Below are 17,261 nucleotides of genomic sequence, written 5' to 3' on the forward strand. Positions count from 1 at the left end.
GTGGGCGACCCCGTGACCCCAAACAGGACTAAAGCGGCTTTAGAAGATGGACGAATGTACCTGGTCACAGACATAAACAGGAGTAGCACTGTTAGTGTGTAGATTTCAAAGTAAATGACCCTTTGGCTTCAGTCGCTACTTTGTTTGCCTACCACGCCCGCATTGTTACCGCGGTAACACCAATTGAAACAGCTCACAGTGAGATGGTCTTTGTTCCAGTTTACCACACTGATGTTGTGTGTGAGCGTGGGAGAGGCCTGACTGCCCAGAAGCTGTTCAGGTGACTGAACGCTACTGAGAAGCTGCAGTCTTCTCAGAATTTATCATTTGTTTATTAAATTCATGGAATTTGCTTTCATGCCGTTTGTGTCTGCAAACAAACAAAAACAGGCTCATACGAACAGTTCAGAGAACAGAGGAACCCTGTAGATACAGCATGGACTGACGTCAGTTATTGTCCACATCTATTTACTGTAACCAACCTTTTCTTAAGCCTTCAGTTTCAATGGCCTTTACAACTTGTTAACATCTGCAGTAATTTAGGAAATGCTGTAGATTTAGAAAAAATATTTCATTGAAAATTCAAAACCCAAACTTTAAAAAAAAAAAGTGAATATAAGGGACTGTCTGGTTCATCTTGACTGATGTGTTTGGGTGACTGAAGCTCATCCAGGATACCATCAGGGGGTTTTCTTCTGTGGAGGCTGATGGTCGGGTTCTTGTGTTCCAGTTCGTCAGCTCCTGCAGTCTCTGCCTTCCAGGCCGCTGAGTAACGGATACGTTCAGCATAAACGCCTCCTTTCATCCCCGAGCTCCCCAAAGAAAGAGGTGCTGCAGTCCATGAAGAGGTATGTTCAAAAAAGCAGCAAGGAGGACACCTCAAAAACTCTATGAAGAAAAGCTTCTGGACTCCTTTCAGGAAAAGCATGTCGACAGAGCGCCTCACGCTGGTCAGGAGAGAGATGGCAGCAGAAAGCCGGAGTCGAACCACGTCCTCTAGCAGCTCGTCTGGCAGCAAGAGGTAAAAAATTTCACCATGCACAAGAATTTTGGCGGTAAGTCAGAATTTGAGTAGTGCTCATATTTTTTAGAGCGTGACAGAATTTTTGCAGTGCATCAAAAATTTCACAGTGCGTCAGGATTTTCGCAGTGCATCAGAATTTTACTAATGTCATAATTTGAATTTTTGCAGCGTGTCAGAATTTTTGCAGTGTGTCAATATTTTTTGAGCGTGTCAGAATTTCTGCAGTACAGTGATCCCTTGATTATCGCGGGGGTTACGTTCCAAATAGAACCCGTGATAAGCAAAACCCGTGAAGTAGAAACCTTTATTTTTTTACAATTATTATACAATGAAATACACTATTATACATTGAAAAGAAAGAACAAACCATTTAACAGGCTAAATCAATTGTTTTTTAACAAAATAAAAGTACTTTAGAAACGTTTTTTCAACAAATAACTTCTGTAGTGTGCTGTCAAATGATAATTTCAATCATCGATAAGAACAGAAGGCTTTAAATTGCGGAGATAAGCCCCGCCCACCGCGACCCGAGTGGATTAAACGGAAGAAAATTTAAAATGATTATGAAAAAAATAAAAAAGTACAGTGGGACAGATGGTGACTCCGGTCTTCTTTTTCACTGCTCTTCATACTGAGCCGCTGCATCCTCTGCAGCGTTTTTTCCTTTTGAAGCCCGCGGTGCAGCTGCAGGTGTGATTGTTCGGGAGAGGAACATAGTGATAGGCAGTTGTTGTCGCTCTTTTTTCTTCTTTGTTAAAGATCCTTATACACCGACATGCCCCCATCGATTATGTTGGAGAACTTTAATGAACGGTTCATCAAAGGGTCCCATTCTTGAGCTACTCGCTGAGTGACTTTTTAGCCAATCAGAATGCAGAACACAATGCAGGATGCAAATCCGTGAAGTAGCGAAACCGTGAAAAGTAAACCGTGATATAGCAAGGGATCACTGTACATCAAAATTAGAATTTTTGTAAAATCTAAATTTTGCAGTGCGTCAGAATTTTTGCAGTGTCAGGATTTTTGCTGTGCGTCAGAATTTTTGTAGTGCATAGGAATCTATGCAGTATGTTAATAGATAGATAGATAGATAGATAGATAGATAGATAGATAGATGACTTTATTAATGGGGAAATTTCATTTATCTGTGGCAGCAAAAACGACATTCAGAAATAATTTATATAAAATAACATCAAAAAAGGACATCACAAATGACATTCATATTAAATAATTAAAAATTATTATGAAAATAATTATCAAAAATTAGATTCTTATTACATAAATACATATTAAATATTAAATAAATACAGCTGCAAAAGTGTAAAAAACATGTGGTCTGCATAACATGTAAACTGTAAAAAAACATGTAAACATTTTTGTAACATTTAACATGTAACATTTTTGTAGTGCTTTAGAATTTGAAATTTTGCAGTGCATCAAGAATTTCAGTGCGTCAGAATTTTTGCAGTGTCAGGATTTTTGCAGTGCGTCAGAATTTTTGTAGTGCTTCAGAAGTTGAATTTTTGCAAAGTCGAAATTTGAAAATTTGCAGTGCGTCAAAAATTTTACAGTGCGTCAGAATTTTTGCAGTGTCAGAATTTTTGCAGTGTGTCCGAATTTTTGTAGTGCTTCAGAATTTTTGCAATGCGTTAACATTTTTGTAGTGCGTCAGAATTTTTGCTATGCGTTAACATTTTTGTAGTGCGTCAGAATTTTTGCAATGCGTTAACATTTTTGTAGTGCGTCAGAATTTTTGCTATGCGTTAACATTTTTGTAGTGCGTCAGAATTTTTGCTATGCGTTAACATTTTTGTAGTGCGTCAGAATTTTTGCAATGCCCTTATTTTAATTTTTGCAGTTCCTTAAAATTTCTGCAGTTCGTCTTAATTTTAATTTTTGCAGTTTGTCAGAATTTTTGCAATGTGTCTAAGTTGAATTTTTGCAGTACCTCAGAATTTGAATTTTCACAGTGCGTCAGAATTTTGGCAGCGTGTCAGAACTTTTGCTGTGAGCACTGTGAAACGTGGAGGTGGAAGTGTAGTGGTCGGGGTTCGTTGGTTCATCCTAAACCAGGGGTGGGCAATTCCAGGCCTCGAGGGCCGGTGTGTCTGCATGATTTCCAGATAGTCTTGCCCTACTCGTGGCTGATTACCTGGTTCAGGTGTGTCCAGCCAATCAGAACATGCCAGAGCAGGGTATGCTGGAAAACATGCAGGAATGCGGCCCTCAGTGCCCACCTCTGTCCTAAACAAACAGCTTCCACGGCATTCTGCAGCTACACGCAGCTCCTTCCTCTGACCTGCAACATGAGGAAGACCCTGAACATCGTCCCAAATTCTGCCACCTGAGGCCTGAAAACCTGGAGAGGTCAGCACAGTCTGTGGACCTGAACCCTGTTGAGCTGCTTTGGATGAACTGAACTGAAGAGAATCTAAATATGGAATGTTCAGCTGCAGGATTTCTTATACACTTCTTTCTACGGCGCTTTTATTTCAGAGTGAAACAAAACTTTTTAGTATAAAGAGCAGAAAACTTTTCATTCAGCTCCAGCGAATGAAAACAATAGAATCAAAATAAAGCCCCTGCCCTCTTTCAACTTCGGTGAAACTCGATCCCCTCCTCTCTGGTTTCCAACTGCTGATGGATCAGATTCCCGGCAGTTCCTGGTAATGGGGGGCGTGGTTGAAGCCGGGGGGCTCGTCAGCTGTCAGGAGCTGCTCTCTGGTTGGACGATGGCCTCCCTCAGGCAGAGCTGAAGTTTGGTGAGCGGAGCAGGAAGTCCCAGTGTCTGCTGGAGCTCTCTGACTGCGCTGGCGGCTGCGAACGGAAACCTGCAGACATGAAGAAATCTCTCAGGTAAAAGCTGCTGCTGGTGGACAGAGAAACGGAGAAGATTCACAGCTAGAGCTTTCCTGGAATCTTCTCCCAAAAGTGGGTGTTGTGTTATAAGAGAAAGATCTTGATTTCAGACGGTTTGTGCTTGTTGCTCAGTTGTCGCTGAAGCGCAGCTGCGAGGAAAGTGTCCGCTGTTCTGGGTCAACCTTGGATCAGGAAGTCCTGCTTTTGAAGCGTTAGTGTGAGCAGCTGTAGGGAGGGGCGGCTTCACTGCAAACAAAGCAGAAGCAGGCAACTCTTTGATGCCTGACCCACATAAGACACTCCCATGCGTGTGGTTGCCGGTTCGAATATGGAGAGTCCGTTTGAGGAAGTCTGTTTTGCGTTTGCTCTCAGTCACGTTTAGCAAACACAGAGATGGGCGAGTGGGCGTCGACGAGGCTTAGCACGTCGGTCATCATCCAGTCCAGACATTGGGTTTGGTCATCGCAGCTCTCTGTCGTTGGAGATGCAGCGACAGGGATGCGGTTGTGTCTAAAATGCAGCATAGACACTTTCCTTCAGCCTCAGCCCTCAGAGGCTGCTGAGGGGCGGGGCTTACACAACCAACCAAACTTCCTGTTTGACAAAAATCAAACGCATCAATTCATGTTTAGTTATATTGACGAACCAGCAAGCAACTCTTTTAACAATATGACCTCTGACCTTCATGGATTGCACCACCTTGAGGTAAAGTCTGGCACTTTTCTCTGTAAATATGTTCAATTGTGTCCTTTAGTAGTGAAACCTACCGTTACTTAACCGGAAGATACATATCAGGAATTTTTGAAACAGTGGTTGCTAAGCAACAACCTGCAACTGACATTGTAGCAGGAACTGGATACTTGGTATACTTCCAAGACAGGTTAAAAAGAAAAAAACATTATGGTTGCTACGGCTCTGTTATTTCCAGGGCTGTAACAGCTGGTGAAACGCTGAATTCCCTGCGCTCGTTTAAAGGCGTGGCTTCACAGAGTTATAGTTTGTAGCAGACCATGGAGGTCCTACGTCACATTCGCACTGGCTATATTTAGCAAATAGCACGTGTTTCTGCAGTGTTTTGGCACACTGAAGGCAAAGTACGACACTGAAGGCAAAGTACGACACTACAGGCAAAGTACGACACTACAGGCAAAGTACGACACTACAGGAAAACTACGACACTACAGGAAAACTACGACAGTGCAGGAAAACTACGACACTACAGGAAAACTACGACAGTGCAGGCTAAGTGCGACGCTGCAGGCAAAGTACGACACTACAGGCAAAGTACGACACTACAGGCAAAGTACGACACTACAGGAAAACTACGACACTACAGGAAAACTACGACAGTGCAGGCTAAGTGCGACGCTGCAGGCAAAGTACGACACTGCAAAGTGCGACACTGCAGGCAAAGTATGACACTGCGGGCAAAGTGCGACACTGCAAAGTGCAACACTGCGGGCAAAGTGCGACACTGCGGGCAAAGTGCAACACTGCGGGCAAAGTGCGACACTGCGGGCAAAGTGCGACACTGCGGGCAAAGTGCAACACTGCGGGCAAAGTGCGACACTGCAGGACCGCACACTTTTTCTTTCCATTCCTGCAGAAATGGCCCAGCTCTGCCTACATGCGGCTCCAACCTTGTGCATGTTTGGTCGCAAACTTTACACGTGTCCTCTGTTATTGAATCTACAGAGTTATCGCTCAGTCAACCTGACCTCAAAAGACGAGTCAGCAAAGTCTGGTGGCGCCAGAATGACGCCAGAAAAGACGCTTTCCACATCCTACACCTGACAAAGAAGAAGTGTAGTAGACAGAGGTTTATTTGGAGTATAAAAATGATGCGATCACGTTCAACGGGTGGTTGCTAAGCAACAATCTGTAACTGACTTTATCACAGATAAATACTTGGTACACATACTTATCACCCAGAGGCAGGCAAAAAACATTGTGGTTGCTGTGGGCGTCTCACCTTTAGCGGAGCCATAACTTCTGTTGAAACAGTGAATTTGCTGCTTTAGCAAATGCATGGCGCTTGTGTGCTTTTTGATCAATTTATCTTTGTAGCAGCAGCTTAGGAAGAACATGGAGGTCTGTTTGACTCCTCTCATTGCTACCGTAACTATGGCAACCATGTCAAGTTCAGTCACGGGGCTTGACGTTCATGGTTGGCGCTATCTTGAGTTTCAGTCTGCCGACACAAACAGGTTTTTGCCGCCATTATTCATTACAGTTAAAACTACAGAGTGATGCGTTTTCCGCCAACTCCATCTAGACACTCGATGAAAGAAGAAACGGTGAGAGCGCCAGAGCGGGACCTTCAGAGGCTTTCAGGCCATTAAAAGATGAGCTGATCTTTCTGTGGAACTGAGCCGCCAAACATACACGGTCAAGACCGCTTTAGCACTCGAGCCATAATGGATGTGGTAATGGATGCTGAACCGTCCACTCTTGATACTTCCATCTCCATTCTCCTTCAGCAGAATCCCCTTCTCATCAATGTCTTTTTCAAATGTAGAAGGTGACGTTCTAAGACATTTGTCCTGACAGCTCTGACTTTTGCTAATAGGCAAACATTCCCTGAGGTGTTGATATAAACGACTACAATCCTCTTGACCTGCCGTCCGCATCACAAATTGGGTTTTATTTTCTCTGCAGTTAATTCTGATTAATGTGACTACGAAAAAAAAAGCCTATCAAACAAGAGTTCGGGTCTCAAGAGGAAAAACAGGAATTTTGTTTGCTAATCTGTAACCAAACTGGATTAAATGAAAAAGGATTCAAATACCCAAGAATTCTGATCGTGTCAAAAGAACCACGATGTCCAAATTTGTGCATCTAATCAGGAACGGTCCAAACCAAATGGGGAAAACGTCTCCAGAGAAGAAATGAACAGTCAAACGTGTAGATCAGACATAAAGTTCAGCTATGAACAGGAATGAAGCTTTGATTTTCACACTCAAAAATCCAACTTGAAGTTTTCCGGTGAAGTTGATGGGATTGAACTCTGAGGAACCCATACCTGTGTGATGGAACTGCCTCCATCTCCTCAATATGTTCCGTTTTCAGGGGCCAGTTTATCAGACTTTCATCCGCAAAAGAAAAATACATAATGTTGTTACCGTAAAATGCTTTTGGTTTCATGAAAATGGTCTTTAAAGATCTTAAAATATATATATTTTTTCTTTATATTTAGATTCTTCTTTGATGGAAAAGTGATCACGACAGCTTCTCTCCTTAGTCTGATGGACAGTTTATGTTCATCCACACTATGTTGTATAACTGATAAATGTTTTCAACCAGCGCAGCTGATGCAGCTGCAGGATTTAGTATGAAACTCCTGCGTCTTCTTGGCAAACATTTACTGCGTTTCTGAGCTTTTATTGTGAAACTGAGTCTTAGAGAGGTTCCTGCTCTGAACACTGAGCTGTTCTCCAGATAAAGTTAGTTGTTTAAATCGGACTAAAATTCAAAGTTTCCTGTAAAAAGGTCTTTGATTCTTCTCAGCTGCATGAAGACGTTTCCACATCTCTACTGAATGCAGAGCAGCTCGGTGCTGCATGTAAATCAACGCTCCGCATTCTTTCTCTCAGGCGGCGTCAGTTTGGTGTTTACATGCAGTTTGGTTACCCAGCATTCCCTGCTCTAATTACGTGCTCTAAGATCAGCCTTGGTCTGTCATTGGCTGCCGCCCAGCTGTCTTCTTCTCCGCAGACAAAACGCAAAACAGGCGAGGAAACAAACGAGCCTTTGTGGCAAAGCGGCCTGCAGCCCAGAGACCTAATTTTTCCTCCAGCAGTCAGCTGTGCAGCGTCCGGCCTTTGATCTGCTTCCAAACCCTCGTTCAAACCCTCTGATCTCAGCGTTCTGTCGCTCCGTCAGCAGAAGTCGCTTTTTCGTCCCGCTTTAACTCTCTCTGCTGGCCTATCCGTTTCCATGACAACCGGTTGTCAGCAGGCGGCTGATGTTGCCCTGTCAGCGTTTGTTGAGGTCGCCCGGCTGAGTGCAGTGATTGACAGGTGTCGATGACTGATTGACAGGTGTGATTTCCGGGCCGGCTCCTTCCACGCCTAATCGTTTCTGTGGGTTCAATTGGCGAAGCATCCGACCACGCAGTACCACGCCAAAAAACCTTTGACTCAAGGTTTTAACCCCAACCTGAACAACTCCTTCTAATGTCTGCACAAGCATCCTGAACTGTCAATTGACGTTAACCTTCCAGCAGGTAAAATCTGCAGGAAATCTGTGGTTTTTGTTTCCCTTTTTAGGCTTTAAGCTTCAAATCCTTCAGAAACGTAATTATCTGGGAGTTTAGATCTTCCTCTTACATTCCGATAGAAACAACGGATAAACTTTGAACACTTTTAGGCTCTTTCTCTTGAATTCTTTTCCCAAAAAAGTCAGTCTGCTTTTTTTTTAATGAAGCTTTCATTCTGATAGATTTGTTAAAATTTGTTGGCCTTTCTCGAATCTAAAACATTAAACCAACTGCTGTAATTCTGTAAAATATATCCTCATTTTTTGTTTATTTCTTTAATACAATAAAGACTTTTGAGTTAATTTAATGTTTGTCAGTTCCTCCTCAGCAGGATTTAAGTCTTTGTTCTTGTCCTCGGTGAAATGTTTTTCTAAGTCTGTTATCTCTTTAGCTCCGCCCACATCCATGTCTGTCCAAACAAGCCTGCAGTGAACACGCCTGTAAATTTACTCAAAGGTCTCAAACACTTTGTTGTAATGAACTCTGCTTCTTCTCTTTCAGCAAATGCAAAGACTACAGCCTCAACGCAGGTAAAGGCAACTCTTTGCTTTGGTCTTAAGAACCGTTTCTGATCACGTAAACGCAGATTTATAATCTTTAGAACAGTTTCAAATAACTGAGGGCTTCTGCTCTCGAATCAAAGGCATCGTTCATCATTGGATGTGGGTGCCAACAGGCTCCGCCTACTTTTATTGAGGCATTTGATTGGGCAGTTTATGACATGAATAACAAACGGCAGAAGAAAACGAGGATTATAAACAAAAAAAGTAGCAGAGCTAGAATGGTTAATTTGACAAACAGAAGTATGTGGGATTTGGACTTCTTCCTGTTTGGCACGCCAGGGGGGAGGAGTCACTCAGTCCAGTTCTCATATACAGTCCGTGGTTTTGCTGCAGAAATGTAATACTTTGTTCATCTCTGCTCCTCAGAGGATGGCTTTGTGAGGATGTTCCTGCGGGGTCGGCCCGTCACCATGCACATCCCCGATGAGCAGAAGAGCAGTTACAGCCTGGACCAGAAGGGGGCGCTGCCGGACAAGAAGCTCAAACTGCAGTGGGCGTATCCTTGTATATTTATTTACTGTCAACAAGAAGAGGTTGATGAAATCGTTTTGATCGTGGCCACACGTGGTCTCATTGATCCGACCACGGATGTTTGCTCAGCTCTGAGTTCCCAAACCACCGCAGGCCGTCTTCCCTAACTCCAGCGGGTTGAAGGTACGGCTACCGTGGCCGGGACTGCCGCTCCAACCTGTACCTGCTGCCCACCGGGGAGATCGTGTACTTCATCGCCTCGGTGGTGGTCCTGTACAACACGGAGGAGCAGCAGCAGAGACACTACCTCGGCCACACAGACGACGTGAAATGGTAGGAGCGGCCGGCGTTTTTGAGGAGCTTTCGTCACCATTAGTGAAGATAAATGAATAAATAATCAGGCATTTTGTGGTACAAGCACCAAACCTGGTATGGATGTACCTTAGGATTCTCTTTCTCAGAAAAGCATGTTAGCCATGAGAAAATCCAAGATTTTAAAATATATAATATAACATATACATATAATACTATTCTGTGGGTACCCCCTCTAGTTAAATACTGCATTTTGTGCAGTAACAGCCCATGTCGTTGAAACCGGGGCAAATAGACATTGAATATTTTTGAAAAATATGCGTGCATCGCCCCTTTTTACACATGAATTTGTTTCGTGGCTAACGTGCTTTTCTGAAAGAGGGTATCCTAAGGTACATCCACGATAAATTTAGTGCTTGTACCCCGAAATGCATGATTTGTCTGAAACATCAACCCTGCTAGTTGGAGCAGAAACTCGGATGTCTCTGATAATTTTCTACAGAAAACTCGAACAAAAGCCTTTTGAATGGAGCAGAAGACGGCAGTGGAACCTTTTTTCAAGTGACCACAGAGGGCGCTGTAGAGCGATGACATCTTTGAGTCACTGACATTTGAGTCACATCCACCTTTCACAGAACTCATGTAATGACTCACCTGGACCGATAGTCTCTGATGTCTTCCATCAGAATTGTAAACGAGGGAAACGACTCGTGACGATACCCCCCTGGAGTGACTAGAGTTTGCTCCGCCCATTTTGACACATTCCTGGAAATTGGGCAGAACCACTGGGCGTAGTTTTGTTGGGTCTGCCAATGGATCCACCCACCTGTCAATCAGAAAGCACACCCCTAACCCCACACGACCTTCAATTTCCCTCGCGAGACCAGCCTCCAGTGGTCATTTGAGGAACTGCAGCACTTAGCAGTTGCGGGTTCAAAGACGGAAACCGATTACTTTGCTCTCGACGCCGCCAACCCTTCAGTCGATTTCCAAAACCCTACAACTTTTCAAATTTCCTAGATGCTCGAGGCTGACCTTTGTTACCGTAGCAACGTGACTTCATGGTTGTTAATTCCATCAAAGCTATTTTTGCTCCATAAACAGACACCCGTGTCAATAAATGCCCAGACCGGCTATGAAAGTATCAAATTAGAAAATGACTTCATTTCACCGCCTTTTCAGCCTGAGCGTGCATCCCGACATGGTTACCATAGCAACAGGCCAAGTGGCTGGCAACTCTAAAGAAGGAAAGGTGAGGTAAAAGTAACGAATACAGAAATGGAAAAAAAAAAACAATTGTTGAGGAGATGAATGCTTTTTGTTTTCCCATTTTTTTAATTTTAACAATGGCTCCTCCTCTCGTGCGCCCTCCGCTCCAGCTCCTCGCTCCCCACGTTCGCATCTGGGACTCCGTCAGCCTCAACACCGTCCACGTGATCGGGATGGGGGGGTTCGACAGAGCCGTGACCTGCGTGTCCTTCTCCAAGTCGGTAAGCGGCGTTTGATCGCCGGAGAAAGCGAAGGAGTCCCTGTAGTCTGAAGAGCTTGCTTTCACCGCTGCCCGTAGAACGGCGGGGCCTTCCTCTGCGCCGTGGATGACGCCAACGATCACATCTTGTCCGTCTGGGACTGGCAGAAGGAGAAGCAGCTGGCGGATGTGAAGGTGCCAACATCTGGTTCACTGAAGTCAGCTCGGACGTTGATCGGAAAGATTTTAAATAAAGCTTGTTCCCATAGTGCTCCAACGACTCTGTGCTGGCGGCCGTGTTTCATCCAATGGACAACAATCTGATTGTCACCTGTGGAAAATCCCACATCAACTTCTGGACCATGGAGGGCAGAACTCTCACCAAGCGCCAGGGCCTGTTTGAGGTGCAGGTCACACGAGGTCACCAGTCTGTTCTGGCTCTTTGGAGGAAAAAAAAGCTCTAACATTTCTCTTTCTGGTCATTTAGAAGCACGAGAAACCAAAGTACGTGCTGTGCGTGGCGTTTGCTGAGAACGGAGACACCATCACAGGAGACTCCAGTGGAAACATCTACATCTGGGCTAAAGGTGAAATGACAGGTTCTGCTCTGGAGCTGACAGGCCAACAAAAGCTTAAAATCTGCAGTTATAAAAGACTATTTGAGTCTGCAGCAGCTGAAATGTGACATGGCTTAATATGAATTTCCCAACAGGAAGATGGTGGTTCACTGTTACTGTTAAATAGTTTCGGGTTCCGATCTTTATGTTGCTGAGCCACAGAAAATCAACCTCTGTGTCCATTTCCACGCAAACATCTTTTAGTTTGCTTCAAATCAGGTGGGTTTTTAGCCAAATATTTTAAAAACCTGTGTCGTTTTCTGAGACATAGTTTCTGCAGAGCGGCAGGGGTTCATCAGAAATTCGCCTCTGAATGTGGGCGGGACTGTTGGCGCAGAGTTAGCCCCTCTTCCCATCATCCATCTGATCACGTGCTCTCCCACTAGCTTACAGCCAGTGTTGGGGATAGCAAAGCGGTAAATTAGGGTTCAGATTTCGATAATTAAATCCCAATTACTGGACTACAGAAACCCCTCATTACTTCAGGACTCAGTGAAACCAGGGGCGACTAATCAAACAAATTACTTTGTGTAAACGGTTGTCTCTGACATTTTCTTTTGGTTAAATGTAAAGAAACGGATATTAATAATAATAAAAAACAAAGTTCCTTGCACGACGCAGAGTTGGAGATTGGTCAAAGTATGATAAAGAGGGCGTAAAGATGGACGTGGAGAAATTCGTAGGGGCATACGGAATATTTTAGTTGAGTGCAAGTAAAGTCCTGGAGATGAACTGCTTTCCACTGCCCTAGTGTCAATGAGCAACCTATGTAAACCACCATAAACCACCGTTCATGTCTGCCCTTGTGTAGCCTCTAATTTTTTATTTTTAAAAGGTCATCTTGTCTGTGCTGGCTTTATTCCCTTGAGGATTTGTACGTCAGTGAAAAAGAGTACATAAATTACTTTTCAAACTAGAAGGAGCTGCATTTGCAGAAGAAAAGGATGGTTGAATGCTATATTGATGAATGAAAATGAAACTTAAAGGGTAATGATTGGCTGATCAAAGTTGACCATAAATAAAGTGAAATGTTTGTGAGAAATACCAACGCCGGGGATCGAACCAGCGAGCTTCTGCACCAAGGATTCCCCATGAATTTCAATGGAGGCAGAAATCCTGGAAGATCTTGAAAAGTTCAAGGATTTGAAGAACCAAAAGTCACAGCTGGAAAAAGCTGAAAGAGCTGAAAAATATTGTAGAAGGAGTTAAAAAAAAGGAGGAAGATACTACAATAAAGGAAGAGAAACAGGAAAACAATGGGTTGAATACTTTATTGCCTTCAACCAATTAGGTAACAATTAAAGTAATTTAATTACAATTTCATAGAGGAACTAAGTAAGGTTATTAACTTACAGCGCCACACAACCTCAACCTAACATATGGTAGCTATCCAGCAGTACAGTTTAGATCCAGATTCAAGAACACGTTGAAAAAACAACGTTTTCCTTTTTAGTGGGTCTTTATGGAAAAAGCAAGTGCAGAAAATGTGAATGAATGAAGCAGCAGATGTAAAAAGGGAGGTGTGTAATAGTTCTATGCAGACGTGAAAAGGCTTCTGCTGTAGAAATGAGGTTCCACGCTCCATGGTAGGAAGAGAAAAACCCAAAGATGTTCTTTTGTTGTTTCTCCACAAAAATGGGTTTCAGATTGGATTTTTTTGGTTTCTTTCAAGCATTGATTGTAGTCAAGTCCAGTAGAGTTTGATTTATTGATTTAAAATCAAGTATTTTGTTGCTGCGGCTGTTTTTACCTTTTAGATCACTCTCTAATTTAAAACAGTCATAGTAACAAAATGAGATTCAACATCCAACGTTATTGTGGCAAAGGAAGCTCCTCCCCATGCAGGCCAGTAACCGTGTGATGCAGAAAGCCGCTCTAATCCCCGCCGCGTCCCCGCAGGTGGGAGCCGCATCAGCCACGCCGTGTCTGGCGCCCACGAAGGCGGCATTTTTTCCATCTGTGTGCTGAAGGACGGCACCATGGTGTCTGGGGGAGGCAAGGACCGCAGGGTGGTGCTGTGGGACCACGACTACAGGAAGAAGGCGGAGATGGAGGTAAACGCTGGGGCAGAGTGCCGGCTGCTGCCCTGAACGTGAATGTTTTCTGACAGCTGGGCTCTCTGCTCGACGCCGTGCTCCAGGTGAGCGACTCGCTCGGCCCGGTGCGAGCTCTGGCTGAAGGAAAACCCGAGGAGCTTTTTGTTGGAACCACCAAGAACGCCATCATCCGATCGGCTTTCCCTGACACTCTAACCCCCATTGTGCAGGTAAACGCCTAAAAACCGTATCCCAGCAGCCTTTGAGGCACAGCCTGTGACATTGAATGTGTTCGAAGGGACACACCGATGAGCTGTGGGGTCTGGACGTCCATCCCTCCATGGAGCAGTTTGTGACCTGTGCTCAGGACAAACTGGTCCAACTCTGGGACTCCAACTCCCATCAGCCCCTTTGGAGCAAAAGCATTGAGGTGAGGAGGTGGAAGGGCTGCGATTTAAAAAAACAAAAACCCAGAAATCCAGAAGCCTTCATGTCTGGATTCTGTTCTGCGTTTCAGGACCAGGCGAGGTCCGTCGGGTTTCATCCGAGTGGAGCCGTTCTGGCTGTTGGAACCATGACTGGAAGGTCAGAAGATGGATTCCATGAACACAAAACAAACTTTAACAAAGTGTATCAGTTGTTAGTTTTTACTGTTGTAGAACACAAGTAAAAGGCGATGGTTAAATTCCCGTCACACACTTGGATGTTTGAGTTAGGCTCTTCGCCATTTGACCCATCCCCCTGGGGGAGCAGAGGGCTCCTAAATCATTGGATGGTATGACCCCCCAGTCCCACCCCTTAAGGCTAAAGACACAAAAAATTAATCAATGGTGAAATTTACATCGCCTCCGTCATGTCTGCGTCTGACTCTCTGTCACGTCATGGAAGCTGTACGCAATTCGATTCGCAGTCCGTTTACGCGTCAACGTCGCCGCCAATGAGTTACATAGGCTAGAGCCGCTACGCTAGCTTGTTGCCCACGCGAAGTTTGACGCCATATTGGATAGGTGGAGATGCCGGCTCACTGCTGCGCTGCAATTGTGCAAACAGAGCTGGAAGAACATGGATGTGACTTTTTATGAGTAATTATTACTGTCAGTAAACAAACGAGAACTTATAGAAAACATTTCAGGAGGATTTGAGTGAGTTTACTGTCAGAACAGTGAACGTTAAAGGCGGATCTCGTGGTCTGTTCAAAGTCAATGGTAGCATTAGACTGCACTATTTTTTGGCAGGATCGCTGATCTTTTTTTTTGTTTTTTTGGAGGATAACCCGTTAAATTGAAGCATATTATTTAGCGGAGGACAGAAACTTACTATAATGGCGCATTTATGTATCCCTTGTGCTGTCTTGTGGGTACCAGATGACCCCACCCTTACATTGACGTGTTCTCCTACCGTGACAAAGGTGGATAAAGGTGGAAAGATTTCATGGAATCCATGGACACCAGTGAAGATCACAAATCATTGAAGAAAAAAGGTTCAGAGCACTGCCTAGTGGGTCTAGATGACCCAACTAGACAGCACAAGGGGGATAAAAAGTTTGAAACGTCGTTGATCTGTTGCATCATTATACCATGATCTGGGTCTTATGTTTGTGATGATCAGAGTTTTCTTCTTTTTTTTAAATCAGACCATAATAAAGTATTTAAATTATTTATTTCACTAAACGAGCTAAGCCGTGTCTCCTTGTTTACAGACCTTTCCAATATGGCGTCGCTCTTTACATATCTTGGACCATCGTAACAGGCTAGCGTGGCGTCTCTAGCAATAAAACTCATTGGTCGCAGCAGAAATCAGGTTTCAAAATAAAAACTTCCATTGTACTTTTCAAAATAAAACTTTATCAAATGGTATATTTAAGGTGACGTGCCAGCGTACGTTAAAACTGCAGATAACACCGACCGTTTAATTTTGTTAGCACACCGGGCATGAGGGCTGATCGTTTTACGTTTTGGATGAGCGAAGAGAGCGGGACAGACTAATCGACACGGGGATGGCAGGTCAAACCACTCCTCTAAGAACCGGGGGGGAAGGGGGGACGCACCAGAGATGCGACGGAGACAATGTAAACTAACTGACGGTCATGTGACGGACTCGCAACGGAGGCGCAATGCAGATGGACCGGTATGAATCTGGGGTTAGTGTAAAGCAGAAGTATGTGGTATGACTCAAGCCAGGGATTTGAACCCACGACCTATCAGTCTCAGGACGGACTCTCTATCAATGGGCTCCTGAGTTGGTGACATGCTTTCATGCTTAGTCACAGGAACCGGTGTGGAGTCGACCTGTACGGGTCAACCAAAGCTTTCTTCTGACCCCCATGTGAAGGTCCTGTTGGTCTCCCTGAACTCTGGGATGCATTATGGGATGCTGGTGGGTGGATCCTGGTGGAGTTTGTGAGTGGTGTGTATCTGGTGGCTTTCAGGTGGTTGGTGCTGGACGCCGACACTCGGGATCTGGTTTCCGTTCACACGGATGGGAATGAGATGATCTCCACCATCAGATATTCTCCAGGTGAAACCATCAGCACTTCCAAAAGGAAAACCACAGATGCCGTGTCTCCGTAACGCAGAATTCCACTCTGAGCTGTGACTCCTTTATTCCTCCAGATGGAAACTTCCTGGCCGTCGGTTCCCATGACAACTTTGTTTACATCTACGCTGTGAGCGAGGGCGGAAGGAAGTACAGCCGCGTGGGCAAATGCTCCGTAAGTGATCCGATGTTTGAGGCGACGCAAAGCGACCCGCCGCTTAATCTTTACGGCTCTGCCTCCTCAGGGTCACTCCAGCTTCGTCACCCATCTGGACTGGTCCGCTAACAGTCAATACATCGTCACAAACTCAGGAGATTACGAGATCCTGTTCTGTATGTCCTCCTCTCTGCACAGAATTGAAGTTTGGATGAAATCGTCTGAGCGAATCCTTCAGCGGTCCTCTTTTTGTAAATCTGTTGTTGTTGTTGTTTTTTTTCCCCAGGGGAGGCTTCCAACGGAAAACATGTCACCAACGTGGACACAGTCCGCAACCTGGAGTGGGCCACTTCCACCTGTACGCTGAGCTTCAACACCCTCGGTAGGTCACGGAAACGCCCGCTTAAGTTTTAGAGGGGTTCGTTGTCATAGAAACCATGAATCATCAGGAGCAAACCCTTTAGAAAATACCAGAACAGAAGAAATGCGGAAAATTACCCGAGGGGCTCCGACTGCTCCGTTTAATCAAATCAAATCAAATCAAATCAAATCAAATCAAACTTTATTCATATTTATATAAATATATATATATATAGCAGTTTTCCTAAAAAAAACATAACACAAAGGGCTTTACATTAAGACAAAACAAAAAATACACTATAAAAACGTGCATGAAAATCCAAATACGGCCCCCTCCTCAAACCTGCACACAAACCCCCACCCCTTTCCCACCTCCCACCCCCTAACTAATGGCGATAGACAGTGGGAAATAGGCTGAACACCAAAACAAAGTGTTGGTTATTGGCGCTAATATTTCGGAGCTCTCTATCTGTGACTATAGCTGCACAGCCAGCTACTTTATCAAAAATATTTATCATCTACATGAACTATATGAGTTAGAAATAAAACATAAAGTGATAAAAAAATGATCCACTCTGTTAGCCGCTTAAACATTAGCGTA

General features: G+C 44.3%; 1 protein-coding gene across 3 annotated transcripts in view; it reads left to right on the forward strand.

Moving 5' to 3' along the window:
• Positions 1-17,261, forward strand: part of eml2 (EMAP like 2) — a 33,037-nt gene that overhangs the window by 11,982 nt on the left and 3,794 nt on the right. For 2 of the 3 annotated variants that reach the window (XM_023961360.2, XM_023961361.2), the window contains exons 3-20: positions 731-848; positions 920-1,021; positions 8,643-8,671; positions 9,071-9,200; positions 9,359-9,508; positions 10,670-10,739; positions 10,867-10,977; positions 11,055-11,150; positions 11,225-11,359; positions 11,443-11,542; positions 13,472-13,626; positions 13,713-13,838; positions 13,907-14,038; positions 14,126-14,193; positions 16,037-16,125; positions 16,221-16,318; positions 16,389-16,476; positions 16,587-16,682. In XM_023961360.2, coding sequence (XP_023817128.1) covers positions 731-848; positions 920-1,021; positions 8,643-8,671; positions 9,071-9,200; positions 9,359-9,508; positions 10,670-10,739; positions 10,867-10,977; positions 11,055-11,150; positions 11,225-11,359; positions 11,443-11,542; positions 13,472-13,626; positions 13,713-13,838; positions 13,907-14,038; positions 14,126-14,193; positions 16,037-16,125; positions 16,221-16,318; positions 16,389-16,476; positions 16,587-16,682 — 1,893 coding nt within the window. Of the gene's footprint in view, positions 1-730; positions 849-919; positions 1,022-3,749; positions 3,881-8,642; positions 8,672-9,070; positions 9,201-9,358; positions 9,509-10,669; positions 10,740-10,866; positions 10,978-11,054; positions 11,151-11,224; positions 11,360-11,442; positions 11,543-13,471; positions 13,627-13,712; positions 13,839-13,906; positions 14,039-14,125; positions 14,194-16,036; positions 16,126-16,220; positions 16,319-16,388; positions 16,477-16,586; positions 16,683-17,261 lie in introns of those variants that run through there. The other variant, XM_023961362.2, reaches the window with a different exon arrangement.

The sequence above is a fragment of the Oryzias latipes genome, chromosome 13 (assembly GCF_053564925.1).
Source record: "Oryzias latipes strain Hd-rR chromosome 13, Olatipes_Hd-rR_3.1".
Classification (NCBI taxonomy): Eukaryota; Metazoa; Chordata; class Actinopteri; order Beloniformes; family Adrianichthyidae; genus Oryzias; species Oryzias latipes.